General features: G+C 38.9%; 2 protein-coding genes across 2 annotated transcripts in view; one reads left to right on the forward strand and one right to left on the reverse strand.

Annotated features, from left to right (window-relative positions):
* Window positions 1–736: 736 nt before the first annotated feature.
* Window positions 737–11,823, forward strand: LOC146001962 (uncharacterized). The gene is made up of 3 exons (XM_083139683.1): window positions 737–808; window positions 7,035–7,098; window positions 10,694–11,823. Exons 2-3 carry the CDS (start codon window positions 7,051–7,053, stop codon window positions 11,288–11,290), a joined length of 645 nt encoding a protein of 214 aa, XP_082995809.1. The 5' UTR covers window positions 737–808; window positions 7,035–7,050; the 3' UTR covers window positions 11,291–11,823.
* Window positions 11,824–21,675: 9,852 nt separating this feature from the next.
* The window catches only part of LOC146001963 (uncharacterized), a 23,427-nt gene continuing 21,149 nt past the window's right edge, over window positions 21,676–23,953 (reverse strand). The window contains exon 4 of the mRNA XM_083139684.1: window positions 21,676–21,893. The gene's annotated coding sequence lies outside the window, so the exon portion shown is untranslated. The remainder of the gene's footprint in view (window positions 21,894–23,953) is intronic.

Raw genomic sequence — 23,953 nt, forward strand, 5'->3', positions numbered from 1 at the left:
TGTCTGTAAAATGCTTGGTACTGGTCCCTATAATTTCAAAGAGTTTGACTGTCCACTCTAACATAAATATATTTTGACTATACCTGAAATTTTGAGAGAAATTGGCTCCTCTGAGAAGTACCACTTAGATAATGTAGTAAGAGGTGCATTGTTTAGTATGATTGCAAGTTTTGAAATTTTGCATTTAAAAATTGATTAAGAATTATTTTTTAAAAAATGAAAAGTGTCATTTTTCAATTACTTTCTAACGTGTTCTATAGAAATATGTATTATTTATTTATTGAGAATGTTTTGTGTCCTACATTTTCTTACAGCATGTCCTACATTTCCCTTATAACAATCTAGTAACCCTAACCATGATCCCTTCGTACCAATAACCTTCACAAATTCACCAGGAAGGGTGTTATTGTCAGCACGATACAGTTTACAGGAAGCAATATGATAATGAGTGACGCCACATTACAAAGAACAACTTACTTCTTCCATGTAGTGAGGTCACAGGTACCACGGTGCACAAACTCACTAAAAACGGGAATGACGTCGTTACATTTGGACAAAAATATCACCTTGCGACTAGAGTCGACTTTCTGAAGCCTGAATGAGATAAGGCAAACTCGGTAGCCTTGTGCCCAACACAGAAACCGACATATTATGTAGAGGTCGTTTGCTGATATGCGAACAGGTTGAAATGGTACACTAAGCAAACTCGTTGAAGAACTCCGCGAATACGGAATAGGTAGTAACGACGTTTCCGTTAAAGCAGGAGGTTTGTGAAACTCGGTTCTGTGTTCTGTGTAAGACGAAAAAGGTATATCCAGAAGGGAGATTTCACACCTAATCGATAAGCAACACTTGTGGTGTATCTCTTAAGGATTTCACTAATCTAATACAGGTTGTCATGCTGCTACTCTGTGAAATGCTGCTTCGTTTCCAAGTGATATGTGTCGTGTGTCGTTTCGGTGTGAAATCTCTGTATGATTTTTATACTAGTGCTTTTGCCATATTATTTCATTATTTAGAAATTACTGTACTGATAGTGTTATATTACCACTACTGGTGTACGCAAGATTATTTTCGGAAGGAATTGTAAAGGTGGATAGGACAAGGGGGACGCTATACATAATAAGATATTTCGTATATTTAAAAAAGTCCCCTCTATTAAATGTCAATCGGGGATCATTTTAAAGCGAATTTGCATTTACCACTCTGGATTTTCCGAGTTCTTCACTGCTTTTATTTCAAAATCATAATTTACTAAACATTTTGGAGGGGTCTGTAGCCACATAAACCCCGCCTCTGCGTACGCCAGTGCCACTAGCTGTGTTTTTTTTTGTGTGTTAATTTTGTCTACTTAGTATTTACCATTAATTGAATTGAATTTTTGTTTATTTACCATTAATTGAATTGAATTTTTGTTTATTTACCATTAATTGAATTGAATTTTTGTTTATTTACCATTAATTGAATTGAATTTTTGTTTTAAGTCCACTTTATGTACAGAATGGCTAATCGGAACTGGACCTACAGTTTAAAGTGGGACCCGAATCACTATGTGCCTCCACTGGGTATCGAACCCGGGACCCTTGATTTCAAGGCGATGACGCTACCATTGCGCCGTCGGGGAGGCCAGTACTTACCATTAAATGTATTACTTCGGGTTGTCATAGTTTATTGACGCACTACTGCTAAATGTTGGAGGCAGGGTGGTTGTTTCGGGAAGTTTTCAGACCAAAGTGACATCCGACACGGGCATCTATACCAGGCCCGCAGTCAGGCAGGGACCAGGTGGGCTCAGCCCCTCTGGACCTGCCGCCAGCCCATCCTGGCACTACCATCACCCCCCCTTAACATTAGGTAAAACTATACTGAATAATTTGTTTGCAGTGAAGAGTGAAAATGTTGATAGCTCAAAACTTTAAGGATAAATCCACTGAACACGAACAGCAGCTATTACATTCGCTCATCTTGTTTATGAGCTGAAGTCTAAGTAGCTGCAAGTATTTAGAAGATTATCCAGACTTTGTAAGTTCTTTCATAGGGGGCTTCTTTATCTGTACCTTCACTGTCCCTGGTGAGTCCTCCCGTTTAGACATAAATCTGTGACCTTCATGTCATCATGCAAATTCCCTTCACATCAAAGGTCAATAGCTCTCAAGTTTTGGGAACGAAGGGGAGTTTCATTGCTTCGGCCGGGGGTGAAATGTACACTGCTCCACAAAACTTAAGCAACTCGAACGAAGTAGGACTAAATGAAAAGAAAATGTCAATTCACCACGTTTAATGAACATAAGGAAGGTACAGATGCACAATGCAACACAAATGAACACCAACAATGCAGATATGGTGTACAGGGTGGCCAGCAAGTTCAGTACCACTATAACCTTACATGAAAAGCTCGAATCTGAGAGGGTACAGGCTGTCAATACGGTGTGTGACCACCTCGAACAGACACACAAGCACGACATCTGACCACCATGCTGCGGATCAGTGTGGTTATCAAGTCTTGAGGAAGACTGGGCCATTCCTCTAAGAGGGCTGTCCGCAATTCAGGAATTGTTCGTGGTGGTGGATTGCGCTGCGCTATTCTTCCCCCAAGAGCATCCCAAACATGCTCGATTGGATTAAGGTCCGGCAAGTATGCAAGCCATTCAATACGGGTAATGTCTTCTGTCACCACATAATCGGACAAAAGATGTGCACGGTGTGGGCGTGCATTGCCGTCCATAAAAAGGAAGTCCGGACAAAATGCTCGACGGAAATTGCGAACACTTGAATGGAGAATTTCATCCCGATAACGTTGTGCCGTCAAAGTTCCATGCTCCACAATATGGAGGTATGTTTTCCCATCCAGCATGATACCACCTCCAAAAGACGGCCTTTAAACAAGGATGTTAGGGTGATATCGTGTTCCTGGCTCTCTCCACACCAATATCCGATCAGAATCAGACGACAGGCTGTATCGAGACTCATCAGAGAACATCACTTGTGCCCACTGGTTTTCTCCCTATTCGACATGTTCCTGACACCATGTGTATCGCGCATGTTTGTGCTCCCGTTTCAATGGCACATACAGCACAGGCTTCGTAGCATAGTCCTGCTTTATTCAGCCGCCTACGAACAGTTTCACGACTAACACGTCGCCCCGTTGTTTGAAACAAATAATTTGCCAGTTGAGAGCATGACTCTTGGCGGTTACGTCTGGTAGTGATTGTGAGAAACCGGTCATCATCTGCTGATGTCGCCCTCAGACTAGTGTTGCCCACGGGACGAGACGGGACAGGCTTTTAAAAATTCGAGACGAGACGAGATTGATCATGTGTCCCTTTGACAAAGGAATATTTTCGAGACGAGACAGCATTTCACAGCATTTCCACGAGACGAGACAGGCCAAAGTCTCGTCTCGTGGGCAACACTACCTCAGACGGCCTCCTCCATGACGTCTACTGACAGTAGGACAATTTTGGTAGCGAAGCCACAACCTTGACACTATACTTTTATTCACATTGAATTCACGTGCCACTTCCACTTGGGACCAACCCATTTCCAGTCGGCCAATTATTCGACCTGGGTGAACGTCAATCAAGTGATGTCTACGATTCATATCAAGGTGTCTACACTTGATATCCCACGCACGAATCACCACTTCACTGCTTGAGGACTGGGACAATACTAGGCTGTGGTTTGCGCTGGCAGGCACAAGCTGCTAATCTTGGTTTATAAGGTGCTGCTCCCGCGTTATAGAAGGCATTCGCACTGCTTGTGCTTGTTTATGTTTGTACATGTCTGATACAAATGTTGAATGGGTACCACATCTCACCTATCCCACGTTATACAGAGTTGCTTAAGTTTTGTGGAGCAGTGTACTATAGGCAATGTGATTGAATATTGTACGTTTATTTGTGTGTGATATACATATCTGTTTCATCTAAAGTAGTATTGAGTGTGTAAGGGATGATTTCAGTATCAGTCAATTAACACTTCAAGAGATGGTTTAAAAGATGTAGAAAAATGTAGTATCTGTATGATATTTATAAATTTTATATAAGTTAATAATCCCCCCCCCACACACACATCTTCATTTAATACTGTTATTTTTTTTTTTAAAAAAAATGGACTTGGTTTACAAAGCCTCCCACTGATAACCCGTGAGCCCCCCTGGAGATCAATTCTAGCTACGGGCCTGATCTATACTCTGTAAAAAAAGCATTCACGGCTCAAACGCAACCAACAGACCGAAGCAACACGATGTATGGTATTGAGAAACTGCTCAGTTAGAGTGACACGCAAGCGACAAGCGACACGTGTATCTTGTATTACTTTATCAAGAAAGGTTGCATTGATTTCTGAATGTTCGTTTCCGCTTGTCGTCTGTCGCTTCAGTCTGAAAAGTCCATTAAAATTTACTGGTGGTAGCTCACTTCCGTTATGGATCGTCTGCATATTGACAGTTATAACAAATACTGTACTCGTTGTGACTGAAACTTTTACATTTTGTAAACGCTTTATTTCAATCCACATGTGTAATTCTTGAGGTCATGCCTGAATTACATGAGTCTAGATTTCCTGGTGGATTTTCCAGTTAGACTTGGACTAGTGGTGTGGTACTGGATCACTACTCACATGATACTTGTTTCCGTACTTTTCAGTATATTTTTGTTCCCACAAGACATTGCGCTGAGCTGACAAGCTAAAAAGATGGACGAGTGAGTGATTGAAGAACGTTGTAGGAGAATATCTGGTGCTGTTATTAAGAATTAAAATAATTGAAAGAAAAACATGGACTAGAAGTTGGCTCGAGAGAAAACATGGTTCTCAATGAGTAATGAACAGGATTTTTAATGAGATTCGCAAAATTCATGCTAAGAAAATATTTCGTTCAACTATGCCAAACATTTAATACACTTGTAATAATAAGTATTTTTCATTATCGGCTTATCACATTTATCGCATACAAATCTCATCGCTTTGGATAAATTCCTAAATATTAATGAGCACGAATGCACTTCATCTCTATTACCTTTCCTTTTATCGAGAAGCGAACAAAATCAACCAACACTGGAAACCACAGCCATAATTTTTCATTTGCCAAACTCACAGATTACACTGGGGAACAAAAAAAAGATTTAATTTTGCGGCATAAAGTTTAATAACAGTTTCAGCACACAAAACAGCTGTTATTGCCAATTGTATGATTGGTTCAGTTGAATTGACTCCAGTTATAAAAATAAACACACCATGGAAAATATAGGAGGTACAATTACTCCACGCTTTTCTCGGTAATATCAAAATTTGATAATGGGCTGAAATTCCCATAATAAACTTATTTATTTATTTGTAAATTGTTGCTAGGCAACTTATGAAGCATTGCTAGGCAATATATCGGACACTCAACAAACCTTAAGGAAGAATACCAAAACATAAAAATGGTTTTAGAAAAAAATTGAATATGCTGAACATAAGTGGCTCGTGTGTGTGGATTTGAAGATGGTGATTTTTTACTAGAACAGCAAAGTGGGTACACAAAGTATCCCTGTTTCCTATGTTTGTGGGATAGTCGTGCTAGAGAAAAGCATTGGACGATAAAAGTTTGGCCCCCAAGGGAAAATATTACAGTGGGAAAAGCTAATATCATTCATGAACCTCTGATAGATAGGGACAAAATCATCCTTCCGCCACTGCATATTAAACTTGGGTTGATAAAACAGTTTGTCAAGGCCTTAGATACAAGTGGTGATTGTTTCAAATATGCCACACTTTTCCAGGACTAAGTATTGAAAAATTGAAGGCAGGAATCTTTGACGGACCACCACAAATTCGTACACTTATAAATGATGCCAATTTTACACCTTGCATGTCTTACATCGAATCTGAGGCCTGACTGAGCTTAGTGTTCGTCGTCAAAAACTTTTTGGGGAATCACAGAGCAGAAAAGTACCCTGATATAGTTGGAAATATGTTGAAACATTTTGAGAAATTGGGAGCTAATATGAGTGTAAAGATACATTTTCTACATAGCCACATTGACAGATTCCCGGAGACCGTTGGTGATTTTAGTGAAGAACGGGGAGAAAGGTTCCATCAGGATATAAGGATAATGGAAGAAAGGTACCAGGGACGGTGGGTTCGCCACGTGATGGCCGACTACTGTTGGAGCTTACAGAGGGATTGTCCTTAAAAACAATACAGCAGGAAATCGTATAGAAAACGTTTCACATAGTTTGTTACTTCATTGTGTACATATTTTCTTAATTATTTTGATCATAGGCCTATATACATTTATTTTTATAATAATGATTGTAATCACAAAAATAAATATTAAATTGTTGTTGGAAGTTCATTTATATGTATGTCTTATGTTTCCGCCATTTTGGTTTAGTTGCATTTATTTCATAAATTAGAGCCAATTCAGGAAATATATTATTATATCATTATTCAGCAGTATGAAATTGCCCTAGATTAGCTCTCAAACACTGTGCCGCAATTTCACTGTTCCCCAGTGTTATCTTCATATGTACTTTCGCTCTGATTGACTGTTCCACAGAATTTAGCGGAGAAAGTCATCGTCAAACCAGTCAAGCAGCCAGCCGGGCAGCCATCATTTCCAGCCAGGTAACCAGTTCAGTGCCAACTAGGGCATTCTTACTACTGGAAATCCAGTTCCATGTGATTCGATCTTCATTCACACTGTTGAATATACTGGTGCTCATAATTTCAATCGATCTGTAATTGAACAGGAAAGTTTAAAGAAACAGTTCCATTGTATCACCAAGTAAAATATACACTAATTTGAGGCAATGCAAACATTATAGTGGGAGTGGACGGTAAATATTTATTTAGCTGTAAGTTCCCGAAAGTTTACAAGCACTATCAGTGCATTCCACTTGCCCCAAATGAGCTCCTGTCAACATGCGGTGTAACGTGTATTGTTGTTACTCGAGAGTAACGATTTAATAACAGAGTGATTTATCATAGGAAACTTAAAGATTGGACGTTCACTACTATATTCAGCACATTTTTTCATTCTTTACTTACAGAGTGTTAAGATCCGTCATGGGGATCGAACTAGCCTTTCTATGCGGAGTTCTGGGTTTGACGCAGGTAATGTTTTTTCGGTAACAGTTAGATATAGCGAAAACACATTTCTTCAAATTTACCGGTGAAAAGACGGGAAAGTACTTACGGAATTGAGTTCCTGTGGACTTTTGGAAGCTGGGAATAGTGTTTTTTCCATTCGTGCAACTTATTCGGCCGGAAAATAATGTAATTTTCGACATTCATGTATCTCCGTTGCACGATAGCTCGTGCCGCCATTACCGTCGACTACGTGAATCAAATGTTCCATGCGTTCGATTATGTAACCCCCTGTCAGTGTAGCAACCACGCGGTAGTTTTACAAGATGACGTGTGAGCGTTTTTTTTTTTCCAATTTTTCTATGTTTGCCTAACCTAACTGAACCTAAGCTAACCTTCCGTGAATGGTTTGTGGATCAATTTTCGCTTAAAAACCTTTTGTGAATAGTTTGGGCGGCATTTATCGGTTCATAAGTAACTGCATATCAGCTGACGAGACTGCATATCAGCTGACGATAGACAACGTGAGTCAAGATTTGGCCGCCAATTAACAACGACCAATAAATACTTATAATGTTAAAAATAACGCTTTTTTCATTGAAAAAAAGTAATCCCAAGTTGAAAAATGTTCCGCTATGCATATGAGGTAAGTACAAATGAAATTAATTTGAAAATAAACGAGTTAAATGTGTTTTCGCTATATCTAACTAGTACCGTTTTTTTACAGACATAAATTACGAGACATCAATTATTATCTAGTTAAGACACTTATATTTTCGGGACATTTTTGCTAGTTCGCCTCGTATATTCGAGGCGACCCCAAGAGAGCAGGCTGGATTCTGATCACTCATTGGATCCGATTGGATTGGACTCGGCCTGTGTTGTAGTCTATATGTGTTTGTGATTGTCCCTCCACCCATTTCATCTTATCACAATTCATCCTCATCTTCGCTATTAGGCAAAAGTGACAGAAGGAAGAAGTAAAGTGATCATAGGCGTAGCTAGAACTTTATATTTGGGTGTGCACAAAGAAAAAAAAAGAGATCTTGTACGTGTGCACAAAGGAAAAAAATGAGATCTTGTACCTTTTTAATAGCATATTTTGCAACACAATCACTTGGCTCTTTAACTGCACTGATGTTTGTAAAGGAATATAAATTCACTAAATGACAGTGTTGAAAATTTCTGAATATATGTAGTTGAAAAAAAATTAAATTGCATAGAAATTACACACACACAAAATGTTCATAAATGTTATAAACAAATACCTCAAAATGCACGTCATATATAACAAGAGGCGTCTGTCAAAAGGTACAATGTTCTTAAACTCATCAATAACTTCATTTACATCAATAGACAAAGCTTTTTCCTGTTCCACAAATAGCAAGAGCAGGGCTTCCAATCTAACCTGCTTCTGAGTTGCTCTTAATTTAGTTTTAACTTGGGTAAGCTTGGAGAAAGCTCTCTCACACGTGCAGCTTGTGACAGGTATTGAAGAACAGCACTGCAGTACAGAGTAGAATGCAGTAAATATCTTCTTTCTCCAATGACATAAAAAAATCGAAAAACTATAGACACCCGTTTCATCAGCGATAATGCACACGTTTGTACCAAGTAATGACATTTTCAACTTCTTACAAACTGCCGCTTATTTTCTCTCTTATTGAAATATCTCTCTTTAATTCTCTTTGATAAAGCAGCTCATTAGGGTGTGCCTAGGCACACCCGGCACACCCCGTAGCTACGCCTATGAAAGTGATGGATTGAATTGGTGTTTTAAGTCCACTTTGTGCACAGTAAGGCTACTCGGGACTGGATCTATGGTTAAAATGGGATTCGAATCACTACGTGCCTCCACGGGTTATCGAACCCGGGACCCTTTGATTACTGCGCCATAGGGGAAGCCCAAGGAAGAAGTAAATTAAAACAGTTCATTGATTCAAGTTTTCAGACATTGCTTACCAAACTGTCCTATGGGTAGGAAGTCAAGTACCATACACTGACTCAGGGCAGCCATGTGACCATTTCAACCAGAATGGCGTTAAGTTCGGCATTTTATGAACTATTTTTTTTGTTGGTGTTGTCTTCTAGTACGAAAAGCTATTAGGGTCTAAGTAATTTCAGTGAACAAGAAGCGCCTTATTATTATTAAACAGGTAAATAATTGTATACCGGGTGAGTCACCTAAAATTACCACCGGAAATATTTCGTGAACAACAATAGACATTGAAAAACTGCTTTCGCAGATATAAAGGTGTGAGAGGGGCTCATGAAATTAGTGTACACAATACGTTCAACTACGTAAGGAAGTAAAATTTTCAACACAACGTTGGCTTTTTTTTAAAATGGAAACCCCATTTTATTTTACGGAAAAATTAATTAAGAATGGCATTTGTCACATTGTAATATGTCAAGTAGTTCTCAAGTAATTGTAACGTGAAGTTACATCCCCACTATGCCTGTCGGTAAAGCCGAGCGTAAATGCCGTCGTTCATACAGCCTGGACGCTTGTGCTGCATTTTTCATGCACTCGCCATAGATAAGTATCATCTCGGCCTTTTCAGAGTTTGAAAAAATGTATGGTTAATCCGTGTACTTTCTTACGCCGTTGCTTCATTTGATAAAATTGATAAATCAATTAGAAAGAAAGAGAGAAGAATGAACGAGTATAAAATGCAAAGTTTAATAGTTGAAAACGTAAAGATTTGTCATGACCAAACGTGAAGAGTTGATTGTTCCGTTGTACTAAAAATTATCACGTAAATGAATGGACGCCAATTAAAACTTAGAAAGATGTTAATGTACTAATCTTTATGTATGTAACTGATGGTGGAATGTTTAAAAATATACATTTTAATGTACAAATATTTGTTAACTCGGAAAGATGTATCAAAACCATTTAGATAATTGTCAAAGCTTACTTATGTACAAACTACACATTTTTTGTAACCCGCAGTTGTTGGATCGTAACAACTCTCCTAAGCACAACGGATAGTATGCAGAAGAGTAACATATTTGTTACGATACACGAATGGCTTCAAAAGGAGGATGTGCTTATTACGACACACGAATCAACTTGTGAGAATGTTTATTTCAAGCGTCAACTTCACATTACAATTACTTGAGAACTACTCAAAGTATTAGAATGTAACAAACGCCATTCGTAATGAATTTTTCCGTACTTTCAAATGAGCTAAAAATAAAATGGGGTTTCTATTTAAAGAAACTAATTTTGTGTTCAAAATCGTACTTCCTTACGTAGTTGAACGTATTGTATCCACTAATTTCATGAGCCCCTCTCATACCTTTATATCTACGAAAGCAGATTTTCAATATTTATTGTTGTTCACGAAATATTTCCGATGGTAATTTTAGGTGACTCACCCTGTATAGCAAGTAGTGCCGCCATGGTTATACACAGTGGCGGCGATTGGGTCCCAAAACTGGGGCTGAAAGGACAGTTTACTTTCCCTTGGTAGATAAGGTTTAGCATTGTCCGAGGGCGAAAGTATCAAAAAGTAAGAGGGGCAATTGCCCCAAGCCACCCTAATCGCCCACCACTGGTTTTATACATATTGAGGCACCTGAGTGAGTAATTTTGATGCTCTTGTCTTCCTTTCAGACGAATGGTCAGTCGTTCTTTTACCCGTACCAATTTCAAAACAGCATATTGTCACCTGCTGACGGCAACATACTTCAGTCGCTGCGATTGTTGAACAAAGTCATCACCAATCCGTACTCTTCGACGACCCACCAGCGTCTGCATACTGAAAGTAAGACGAAAGCGCCAAGCGGACCACGCGACGACACCCCTAGAATAGACGGTGACCCTTACAAACCCTTCGACTTCACTTCGGATGAATTCGACGAAGCAGAGAGGATGGCGGATGAACGTTTGTACCGCCCTCCGCTCATCGAATCTCCAACGACTCCACTGCCCTATACTGCAACGTCAGCAAAGGAAACGAAGACCCTCTTAGAGAAAAATTTGGTGAGGGAGTTGGAAACATTGAAAGCAGACATGGAGAAGGTGGTTTCGGACATTGGACACGTTTTGGAGGAAAACAGTCCAGCTGAGGAAACCGGTAAGACACCAGCGTCACACACGAAGACAGAAAGTGCAACAAGTCATGATAAAGTGAAGACGAAGAAAAAGGACAGCGCAAATCCACGCAAAATGACTCCTGAGGATTTCATATTTTCACAACTTTTTAATTAATGTTCATTTTTAATCCACAAATGAAAACCGTGCAATACAGAGACGCATTGAATAATGTAACAAGGTTTCGGATTGAATATGTAAACGAACTCGCTGCAAGACAGAAGTATATTAAATGTTCAAATACTTATTACACAAAAGTGGTCTACTATATTATTTATATTGATATAGTAAATAAAGTGTTTTGTAATAATAATAAAAATTGTCGGTGAAAAACGGTTTTGGGGACACCACAGCATGTGCTGGAAACATGCACACACATGTGTGTATTTGTGTGTCTGTGTGTTTGTGAGTGTCGCACCTGTCGAGAGGGTTCAGTGGCACCTCACCACCTTTTTATGTGCAAAATATTTTTTTAAATTAACCTTACCACGTATATTATTATTAAAGGAAACATATTATAGTCTGTTACGCGGCGAGCGCCATTGACAACATCTCCTGCCGCACCGATCCATCCTGAAGTGCAGAGCTCTAGCTGGGGAAGAGGTAACCCTGCACAGCTGTGTTACGTTGGTTGCCATGACAACCGTGACCAGGCCCGTACCCAGGATTTTTGAGGGGGCAGACCCATATATATATATGTGTGTGTTTATGGGGGGGGGGGAGTGTATGGTAGAGGGTGGGTAGAGAAATTTGCTGATTTTGCTACGAAATGTTGAGGAACAGCATTTTCTAACCTATATGTATGCAACCACGTGACAAATATTTGCAGTTGACAGTTGACACTGACATTTGTTTCTGTCAGGGAGCAAATATAATATATATGATACGGGTAGACTACATGTGTGCATAATGCAAACAATTCAAATAGCCTACGAAAAGCAACATATGTGTGTGGGGTTGATAGATGAGGGTTCACACCCATTTTGCAAAGTCCCTGACTTTTCCAGTTATTTTACATAACTGTGTAATGATTTAAACATAAAAACATAAAAGTTACACTTCTTCAACTTTATAAGTTAATTAAATGAATCACGTTTGTTGAACATTTTTGAAAATAAATAAAAAATAAAATGAAAGAATCTTTTTATAAGCATTATTACCCAAAAGGGAAGATTGTTGGGAAGATAAAACGAAACATGTTTCCGATTACAAATTCTGCCAAGCAAAAATCATTTAATTCCCCCGACTTTTCCAGGTTTTGGAAGCTTTTTTTTAAAAAATATTTGTTTCCAATGACCTCAGTCCTAGTCTTGCTTTTCTGACTCCTCCAGTTGTCAAGGACTTTGGAGTCACTGCGAACCCTGTAAATAAATTATCTGAAGGGAACGGCTAATTGACTTAACCCTGGCAGTGTGTCTGCTGGCATAATATTGTTTCCACGGCGTGTTTTCGCTCTTAGAATCTTATTCGACAGTAAAAATAAATGCCAGTGGCAACCAAGAAGCTATTTAATGGGGATGCATACATGTGGGATAGAAAATACCATTTTCAATGGCTCGTAGCATCGAATTTTTTTACCTTGATGTCCTCTGCACACTGTGAAAGTTGTCTGTTGTACGGTCACACCACTGTGTATTTATGTTCAAGACAATTACAAGTAGAAAAGAAAAATGTTGCAGAATTTCTTAAATAATAATGTACTTAATTTCTTGAGTGTTTTGGACAAATAACAATATATGTTAAAAGTACTTCAGGTAATTTTTTACCCCAAAAATCTAGCAACGATTCTGCTGTGAAGTGGAATCCTATTTACATAATATTAATTAACCCTAAGCTATTGAGTGGCAGAAAAACCCTGATGTTGGAGAAAGAAAACAAAGATTTTTATCCTTCTGCTCACTGGTGGCGAAAAGGGATCACAGACCTTGCGGTGCGGGTGGAGAGCTAACTGCCCCTTATATGGTTGGTTTTGTATTGCAGTCATTGAGGAACCTTTCTTACATAATGTAATGAGAATAGAAAATTCCCCTCGATTCTAATTATGTGAAACATTAGTGACACTGTAATAGAAGAAACCATTCAATAATCAAGGGGTTCCTATTTGTCCAATGTCGTCAAGCAATTGTTTTTGACTAAAATAGCCCAATATTACATACTGCAGACTTCTAGAGCCTGCCACTGTCCAGAAACAACCTATTCATTTGTGCAAGGACAAATCGAAATTCATGCAAAATTTGAAAAAGCATCAACGTAATTTTTGTAGGTATATATACGTTCAAATTTAAATTTCTCATGTCTCGAGGGCTGGGCATGGCCCCCCTGGCCCCTCCTTGGGTACGGGCCTGATCGTGACGTCACTGCTTGCTCTCCAAGCTTTGCCATTACGAGACTAAAGACAGGGCAGAGACACAAAGGAGGCCTTCGAGGCTTCTTTATGATTCAGTGTGTTTTGTTAGTAACTCCATTTTCTCGTTGAAAGACGAATATAAGAAAAATGTCTTGCAATGCTTTCTTTACATTAGTCCCTTTTTTTTCCTACTAGCCCTTCATCATATAAAATATTATCTAACATTCATTTAACAACAATAACCCCATATACTAATGAAATTATACGAGGAGATTATCAATATGGAGCTAAGCGTAACAGATCAACTATAGATCAAATTTTTCACATCAGGCAGACGCTTGAGAAAAAGTGGGAATATAATCAAAACGTCCATCAGCTATTCATTGATTTTAATGGATTCATTTGTCTTCATGTCCCGCCGCTTTCAAGTACACTTTATCCCGGGAATCTCTGGAGGTAGCGGATGAGACAAGTCTCTTTGGCTCGACCAAAGAACGCATGAGAGGGAACAGGATTGGGGGTGGGGGTGAGAACGACTACGGCTACCTGTCGTGGGCAGAAGTGTGTACTGCTTCGCTCCGCCCACTTGCTTCTCCCCTTCTCTACCTTCATGTGCGTTCTTGCTCCAGAGTTTCCCGGGATAGAGTATACTACCTGGCTACCCATTTCGGTTCCGATTCAGGATTCGGTTACCTGCTGAAACAATTCCAGGTACTCTTTTCTCGGCTTACTCGTATTTCGGTTCCTCATCCCTGTACTCGTTTTTCGTTCCTGGTCCCGGGTACTCGTTTTTCGTTTCCGGATCCAGCATCTTGCTTTTCGATTTCGAATCCGATTACTTGCTTCTCGCATCCAAATCAAAATATCCGATATTAGGTTCCACATCCTGGTACCCGGTTCCTCGTACGGTTCTCGTCTGACCCTGATCTGAATACCCTATTCTCACCGGCCCCGGATCCTGGTACCGGGTTCTTGTCGAAGATCAGACCCCGATACTTTCGGAACGGCGTAATACATTTTTGGACCATTACTGCTAGAGTGGTATTAATGACATATGCTGACCAGTGAGTGACCTACAATCTGCAAAGAAACAGAACTCCTGTCTCATCTATCTATGAGTAAGCGAACGAAGACAAGTGTCTGCGCAAGTAGAGGGAATAGGATTGCGTGGAGGGATAAAAGCGACTGCAGTTACCAGCCTTCGCAGCAGCGTGAACTGCGAATTTCTCCCTCTCCCCTTTTCTGCCGATGTGCGCGGCCTTCCTCCAGAGATAGTCGGGACAGAGTATACGTAAACGGTATCACCACCCCATTTCATAGCTGTACGATTTGGCAACACAACATCACATGGTATGACGTCACGTTACGTAATCTCGAGGCCTCGTGTCCGAGCCAGGAGAATCGCTCGCCCATTTGGTCTCGGGTAGCGAAGCTACACACATACACTGGGGGAAAGCCCCATTGCAGTTAAGTATTTCAAATAAACCATGAATGAATTAATTAATAACGTAAACAGCTTTAGTCAGCTTATCGGCCATTAGGGCTAAAACTAACATTGCTAATTTGGGGGGTTTATTATTGTATTTTTTTGAAAACTAAACTTTCATAGATTTGCACGGCCGATAACAGTACGGGTATTAATGCAAGAATTAATATCGATATTCTTTAATATACACAGGGGGAACACTAAATCTAGGTGCCAATTGTTCAAGGTTATTTACTGGATATGTATATATACGTGAATGATGTTAGAATTGTTGTTATTAGTTATTCTATTTACTGTTAATACGTTGATTGTAATAAACCTAAAGAATAAAAAGATAGCCTTGGTTATAATTTATGCTTTATTGATAAGGTCTGTTGCTCTCACTACTAAGTACGTAGTTATATGGCTCAAGAAAAATGGGGGACGAGTATTACTTTCCATTGCGTGGTAAGACGTTCGCTCGTAAGTTGCTTCATCTGTAGACGTAAATTACGTGGGGAGGTCATAACGGCATCTACCGAAATATAAGCAAACTTTACTCCTTAATTTTGATCATGAAACCACCTTCATTTGCTGATACTTTTCACTGCGTACTCGTAAATTATGTAGCGAAGGCAAAAGTGCTCATTCTACCCAACTAAGGAATATGGATAACAAAACCTGTTTGCAACAGGGAAGCCCCAGCATAATAATATTGCTGTTACCATAAATATGGAAAATGCCATCAGAAATATTTGTCACAAGGAAAAATCAACACAAGACCAAAGCATAGAACAGTGTAGAGAGTGGTAACTTGTTCAGAGTTTCCTAATTTTGTTACTTTGAGAAAGAATGTGCATGTAGATTTGAAGAAAAGGATCAGCATGCAATAACTTTTTCAGATATATTTGTACGTGTATGTTTTGCGCGGAGAAAAAGGAGAGCCAGAAAGTGTTGCAAGCTGCACTGTTATCCTTCCATAAGTTCGAATGTGGTGTTTACATACCTATGCTATTTTTCTCAAGGTTGTTTGGGACCAGTGGCGAAGCGTGACATTTTTACGTAGTCATTGCAAGATTTACCAAACGTCATAGTCGATCTTTTAACGGAGAGGGAGGGGGCACAATATTTCTCTGCGATAAACGCCAAGGTCATTGCCAATTCAATGTACAAGCTCATACCACAGACCTTACGACTACAAAAGACATAATTCTATCCCATACGATGAGAATGATTAAATATGATTGAAACTGAAATGCAAACACCTCAATTGTCGCGTTTGAAGGCAAGAACCTTTAAGGTCCGCCTCCAGTTGTTGTTTTGATAAAGAAAAGCAGATTTCATATCGTTCAATATGTGCTTTTCCTCTTAACAAGTGGAAATAGCAGGCATTCCTGCCCAGGATTTTCGAAGGGGGGGGGGTTGTGTGTACATTTTAGTAGTAATTTCTCAATTCCATATTTTGCCATGTTTTCCTACCTGGCACGATTTTTTTTTTTAATATTGAGCCTAAGCAGGGATTATGACCCTCACCAACCCCTCCTTGTGCACTCCACTGGACACGCGGAATAATCTTGATGGCTCCAGAGAAACCCTGCCGTGGCTGTAAACACGGGGATGGGGGCTGAAGAAAGGGTCTGTTTTGACCCAGGTCTGCCTGTTCGGAAGCGTTCGGCTGTTCTCGGCACCGACAGAGGCAGAGGGATTCGCACCATTTCTGCGATGAGCTGAGGCTTCATACACTGACGGGAGGGTTCGGCGCGAGGGGTAGTACTGAGACCACATTTCGATGCGCTAAGATTAGTGAATCTCTTGCGTATTTCGAGCTGTTTCATTGGCTTATTTCGCACAAATATGCGAGTATTCTGACTTATTTCTTTACTTCTTACTATTTGTATTATCTTGCTTGCTCATCGCCGCATCTCCCGACGACAGGATGCTTCGCCTCTGTTTGGAACTTATTGAAGAATATACCCCAATAGTCCAAAAACTTACCCTGAAAATCAAGCTTGTGACCCTCTAGATGTTTTATCGTTACCTGGCTAGTCTGTCAAACAGGTATGTAAGTTACAGGAATTGTAGGGTATGTTTTAATGATTACAATGGTCTACATCCAAACTGCTTCAGACACCAAAGTATCCGAATTTTAATAATTCGAGGGTGGTGGATACGAATCTGATAATGAAAATTATCAATTATCTCTAGTGTTCAAGATTTTGAAGAAAATGATTATAAATAGGTTAAAAATCCTACTATTTTAATTATCACTACAATATGATGATGTAATGTCATCAAAAATGCTAAAAACTTCAGTTATTTCTAACTCATAAGGCATGAGGTAAGATTTTTTACTCCTGAAATATGGTGGTAGCAAAGTGCTCCAGCAAGCACCTACTCTTAATCCAAAAGCAGATTGAATTACAGTTAAGTCATTGCGCCCGTTTGGTGTTTGCATGGTATGGAAAAAGCCGAATTCCGTGACAAGTATTTTACATGAAATGGTTATTATGGAGTTAATTCATTGGAGGATGTAGAGGGGCGGCGCAGGGACACGTCCTCCCCCCACAAGTATTACGCGAAGTTACGACATCGTTATATCCCAAGAAACAAAAGAACGTTGGGGCAACACAATGCATAAGCCTGCAATAGTATCCTTTTCCACACTGTCAAAGACTACAAATAAAACATTAGCACAAATAGTCTTATCAGTACTGGGCCTATTTGAAACTTAAACGTGTCCTCACTGAAAATCGAATCCGAGGTACCTTGCTACCATGGCACAGCAGCAAAAGCAGTGGCGGCGATTCCAGTATTGTCCCCCCTGCAGAACTGATTAACACTGTATAAAAATAGTTCTCCCTGTAATTTTAGTTCGCTAGATTTTTGCACATAAAAGAATCTAACGAGAATTCAACATCATTGAAAAGTTAGAAAAATCTAAGAAATGGAATAATAATAATAATATAAATAAATAAAAGAAATAACCCGTGGCGAAACAGCCCGTGAGGACCAGGGCCTACCTATGGACTTCCCGCCTCACTCCCAACTGCCGTGATGGGAGATCGTCCAACCAGTTACGGGGGACGTGTGGTCAGCACGACGAGCCCCAGTTGTTGGTGTAGGTTTCCGAGACCGGGTTTCGCTACTCATTCGTAGCTCCCCAATTTCTCACAATAGTGGCTGGCCACTTCAATGAATACTATAAAAATCACATGGTAGAAATATTTTTTACTTCGCCAACACATGGGCCTCAGACCCTATTTGCTATATGGGGAGACTCTTGCACCACTATGAACATAGCACGATGAACAAAACACTGTGTGCCATGTTAACATTGTATTATTTTATTTATAAAAAACATTTATTTGACACCTAACAAACAAATAGAAAACCCTTGAGTAATGAACGATTTCTTCAATTACAGTGTCATTAATATCTCGTACTAATTTTCATATTAGATTTACAGAGGGGGATTATGTATGCTCTTTACATTATGGGACAAAGGTTCGTTAATGGCTGAGGAACGAAACCAACTTTTTAAGTATTCCCCTTTACCCTCTCCCCACAGCACTGCGGGACCTGTGGTGCCCTTATGACCGCCACTGAGCAGAAGCAAACAGAACCTTGTCTTCTTTGCTAAGCATCAGTGCTTTTCTGCAATTGATATTGATTCTGAATGTCATAGAATGGCTTAAGATTAATGAAAATAAATGCGAGAATGCACTTCACACCAGAGGATTTCCTATAATATTTTGTCAACAATGTAGATGTTGCCTGAAGTACTTTTAACAAGCTTATTTGTTGTTTCAAAGCACAGCGTAATATGAACATAAGAAAATAAGTTATATATATTTTAAGGAATTCTGTCAATCGAAATTTATTATATAGCACCTTCCTTGTTGCTTGTAATTGCCTTGAACACCAACTTTACAGTGAGTAAAGGAAATCAAAGACAACAACTTTTCTTGTAGCAGTTTGCTCGTCGAGCTCTCGTTTTAATGCTACGAGCCATTTACATTTTCTAACTGAATGGGTACAACTCCATGGATAGTTTCGAGATTGCCAGTGGCAGTTATTTTTACTGTCTGATAGCATTCTAAACGCGATGGTATGCTATGAAACAGTACCATTCCGACGGACGTCGCTGATCCCGCCTTTTTTAAATGCACATACTTTCCTTATCATATTTGGTGCGTTTGCACTACGAAACATTTGAAAGAGATATTTGCTTTCCACTGGATATCACTATTCAACAAAAATAATAAATGTCAATGGAATCGTGAATCTTTGTCATGTGGTTGTATGCACATAGGATATAAAATGCCGTTTATCGTCGATTCGTAGCATCCAAACGAGTAAAACAAAAAGAAAAAATGTGTTTTAAGTCCACTTTATGCTCAGATAGGCCAATTAGGACTTAGGCCCATTTTAGACGAAAGTATTTTCCTTAACATTTATGCCATGATCAAAAAGATACCGTGTAAAGTGAGAAATGTTATGGCATTTTAGATGCCATGGCATATTTCCGTAGCATTTTTCGTAGCATAACCAATCAGAAGCGACCTCATAGTCACGAGTGCAAATGTAATGGCGGTCGCGTGAGATGTAAACAACGTATCACTTCACACTTTTAAACTACGATAACTATTCAACCGAGAGGAATATCGCTTCTTATTAAATGGTTTTAGGTAGAGAAGAATGGCGCTGATTAAATACATACTTTACAACGTTTACTGTACACGTATGGAAGAATATTTTAGCTTTTTCAATTGTAAACATAGTGCACGCAGCATTGACGGTGTTACTTGACGTGCCTTTCGTGCTGTATGTATTGTATATTAAAACAGCTAACCGAAATGTTCCATAAAATGCTTTCGTGTAAAGTACTATCTGTTATAAGATTTTTAGAAGCATTTACGTAGCATTTATGCTACTAAATAAGCAAAACATTAATAGTGAATCGTTGATGGTCTTCGTGTTTTCTACGCCCTCTGACATTTGTATCCGTATGCTAGCTACCGCTGGTGGCTTTGGAGTTAGGTGAAGGGCTAACTAACTAACTAACTAACTCTCTAGCCTTCTTAAACCCGAAAATTTATGGCTGCAGCAATAAAAGCCATCCATCTGTCCCTATCCTGAGAAAGATCTATATACTATTTTCACCCTTACCGATTTCCTTTAGGTCCATCTCAACGTTATCCCTCCATCTTCGTCTTGGCCTTCCTAGTGGTCTCTTTTAAAATCAGATTTCCCCACAAGAATCCTGTAAACTCTTCTTTTCTCTTCCATCGTGCCACATGGCCTGCCCACCTAAGTCTTCTTGATTTAATCATTCTAATAATATCTGGACATGAAAACAAACTATGTAGTTCTAAATTATGTAACCTTCTCCACTCACCTGTCTCCTCATCCCATTTAGGTACAAGTATTTTTCTAAGGATTTTATTTTCAAATACTCTTAATTTATGTTCCTCTTCCAATGTAAGGAACCAGGTTTCGCATCCATATAATACTACAGACAAAATTACTGTTTTGTATATATATATTTTAGTTTCTTAGATATTATACGAGAAGATAAACGTTTATGAAGAGAAAAGTAACACGCATTTCCTGAATTAAGCCTGCTATTTATTTCCTGTTGAATATAATTTTTATTTGTTAGTATTACTCCTAAGTACTTGAAGTTGGAAACAGATTCAAACGAGTTATCAATAATCAAATTTTGATTATTACCTAACACTTGGTTTCGGCCTTTAGGCATATATTCATTTTTTTCTTTGCTAACTTTGAAACCTGTGTTTTTAGCTGCTTTTAAAACTATTTTAGCATTATTCTTAATTGTATTTATATCGTACCCTAGTAAGTCTACATCATCTGCATATGCTAACAACTGAGTCACGCCGTTTAATATTAGTCCTTCATTAGTTTATTTTACCTTACTTACAAATAACCTAACTCTTTAAATGAAGTGATTTGATCAACTTAATAGGCGAAAATCAGGAAATCAAGTAAAAAAAAGTAAAGTGCTCCCCTGTGCTTTGCACCACGCCATGATGGCGTATAGGGGGTTAGGGCCCCACACTTTCTTGATCTCTGCCGAGCTGGGGTAAGATGTGAGCAGCACCACGCCCCTGGCCGCCTTTATCCCCCAGAGTTTCCTCCAGGTACCCACTTATACGACGCTGGGTGGGCGCCGGAGCAGCTTGAACAGGTTCAAAAAGTCCCGGTTCTCCCCCGCCGGAAATGAAGTTAACCTAAGTTAATATGAGGACGTCATATATTGTATCGTATTACGAGTTACGACATGAATTAACCTAATGTATATGAAATATTGTTTATTATCAATAATAGAGGGGAGAGGGATGACTGACTACAACAGGAGAATTGAATGGAGTGAAGGACGACGTCACTGGATGGCGTAACATGTGATAACATGTTACGATATGTATTATCCTAAGATGGTTTACAATAAATGGATTATAGGACTATATTGTTTAATAGAAATAGTTGGTCATGAACGTCCGTGATGCTTCCACTTCGGTGAACGACAGACTAACGTCACGGATCCACATGGAGAAAAATTACAATCTGAGGACAATTTCCATCAGAGATCACTCACCTGGAATCGAACCCGGGCCTTCCGTGTGGCAGATTGGCCCACAGCAACTCTGGAAAGTGATAAATCGTGGATGAAATAAAACAACAAATGATTGCTCTTATTTACGCACAGTATTTATATAGTGATACTTTTAATCGTGGCTCCTCATATACATGGCTAAATCGTCTTGTAGTTTTCTTCCTCTTTATTATAGCGAATTGTTGAACACTGGTCATTTGTCCGGTTGATCTTCCTGAGTAAATATTGAACAAAAAATCCGGTCCTGTCTTTGGCTTTCGTCCATCGTGTCCTGTAAAATAATTTAATAAAATTTACATTGAAGTTTTGTTTGGCTTTTTTTGATTTGAAGTATATAAATATATAAATTATATATATTTTCGTTTCTGAATCCGCCCTCTGGGGCAATTCGCACATTACGGAGAAATGAAATAGATCGCAAACGCTTGGCAACATTGTTAATATTTAGTTGCCATGGAGTGCTTTACGGTGCAGCAGCGTGGTTTTTGTGTTCGTGCGTTTTGTAAAAATAATGATTCTTATGTTGTTGTGGCAGGAATAAGAGACGTCCGAAGCGCAAATTTAATTAAATATTGGGTGAGAAAGTTTGAAAACACTGGAAGCACTATGACGAGTGAACCGCCGGGACGTCCAAGGTCATCAAGATTGAACAGAATTGAACCAAAGAATTACAGATGAAATCAATGCTATTCCTCGTGCAATGCTTCAGCGAGTGATCGAAAACTTTAGTTCAAGAATAATTGAATGTGAAAACATGAACGGCTACCATTTGCCCAATACTCTTTTCTACAAATAAAAATTTAATGTTTAAGCTTTCTTTTAGTAATAAATTTATCTTTATACAAAAAAAAGTATTTATTTTAATAGTTTTAAAAACAAAAATATTTCTGAGACATCCCTTACTTTCTGTGCTTGATTGTAAACAACTTTTTAAAACCATATAATTGTGCCTCTCCTCAAAGCACGGGCTATCACTCATGGAACACGAGCCCCTAATGGCACGATGGCAGTTTGTAAATGGTACGCATAAAGTCTCCACGTATATAAATTTAATAGTTCATGTTAAGAAATTAATGAAATATGTTGATATTGAAATTAAATTACATATATGAAATTTGCCATTCAGCCTGCATTCAATTTCCAGGGGGGGGGGGGAAGTGGCCCTGTCATGCTCCTTTCCTGGACAACCCATGGCGGCTCTTCAAACAATATGATCTCTCTCACCCCTCCGTTTTTTAATGAACACTGTTCTCACTGCTGCTTGTTTTTTTTTCGGATTGCTTGTGAAAAACAGTTCTTCGTCCAAAGTATTTAATTACACACATACACACACATATACTTTCTGGTAACTGTTGCATGAGGGGCGTGGTGGCACATTCAAGATTGTGCTGCAGGTTGGACACTCCCTGCTTTAAAGTTTTGTGCAAAGTCCTATTTGTGGGAATCTACTAGAAGAAAAGTTGGACTTTGCAAATAATGCTATCAAAGCAGGATTTCGTTTAGGAAAAACGAATATCGGTTTTTCACAAAGGCGACATTTCATAAATCGCTTCCGGTTTTAGTTTTTAAAAGTTCTCTAAAAAGGTTTCTTTAGAATGTTCTTTCGGGTTCGGTTTTCAAAAACAGATTTTCTGTCAAGAAAACACTAAAAAAAGAAAGAAAACCGGACCAGACAGGACTGAGAGGCCATTAACAAAGTGCACCCCCAACACACACCCCCTATACACTGAAAATAAATAGTGAACTCGACACGTTGATAAAACACATCGCCGACTTGGTAACCGAACGAGTTAAGTGGTCTAAAATCCATCATGAGTTGGAATCTCGATCGGGTCATGGATGTTCTTTCGTCTAATCGTCACAAATAGCTAAAAGTGACAGAAAAAAACTATGCTAAATGAAAAATACAAATACACGAAGAAAACAAACCATACAACTCGATATGGCACATAGTGGTTTGGATCCTACTTTATATTGTAGGTTCAATCCCGACTAGCCTATTTGTGCATAATATGGACTTAAGACGAACTTCAAACGAATATAGTTGGAGAAATAAAATCCAGAAGAAAGCTTGAACTGGAAATATCATAAGAATGTTGAGTTATGAAATGAACATTAAAAATGGTAATTATTTGCATTCAGGTTAAGAGGACGACCAAGAATGAAATAGTCAGCCGATGTAGAAGAATCCCTAAGAAGAATGAAGATTACATTTTGAAGAAAGCGAGCAGAAGATAGAATCAGGCACTATCTAGAAATATACGTTCGAACTAAGTGTCTCAGAAGTTATAACAATAATAATATAAATGTTTAACTGAATATCTTAATATT

Source organism: Lepisma saccharinum, chromosome 18 (genome assembly GCF_977018435.1).
Source record: "Lepisma saccharinum chromosome 18, izLepSacc3.1, whole genome shotgun sequence".
Classification (NCBI taxonomy): Eukaryota; Metazoa; Arthropoda; class Insecta; order Zygentoma; family Lepismatidae; genus Lepisma; species Lepisma saccharinum.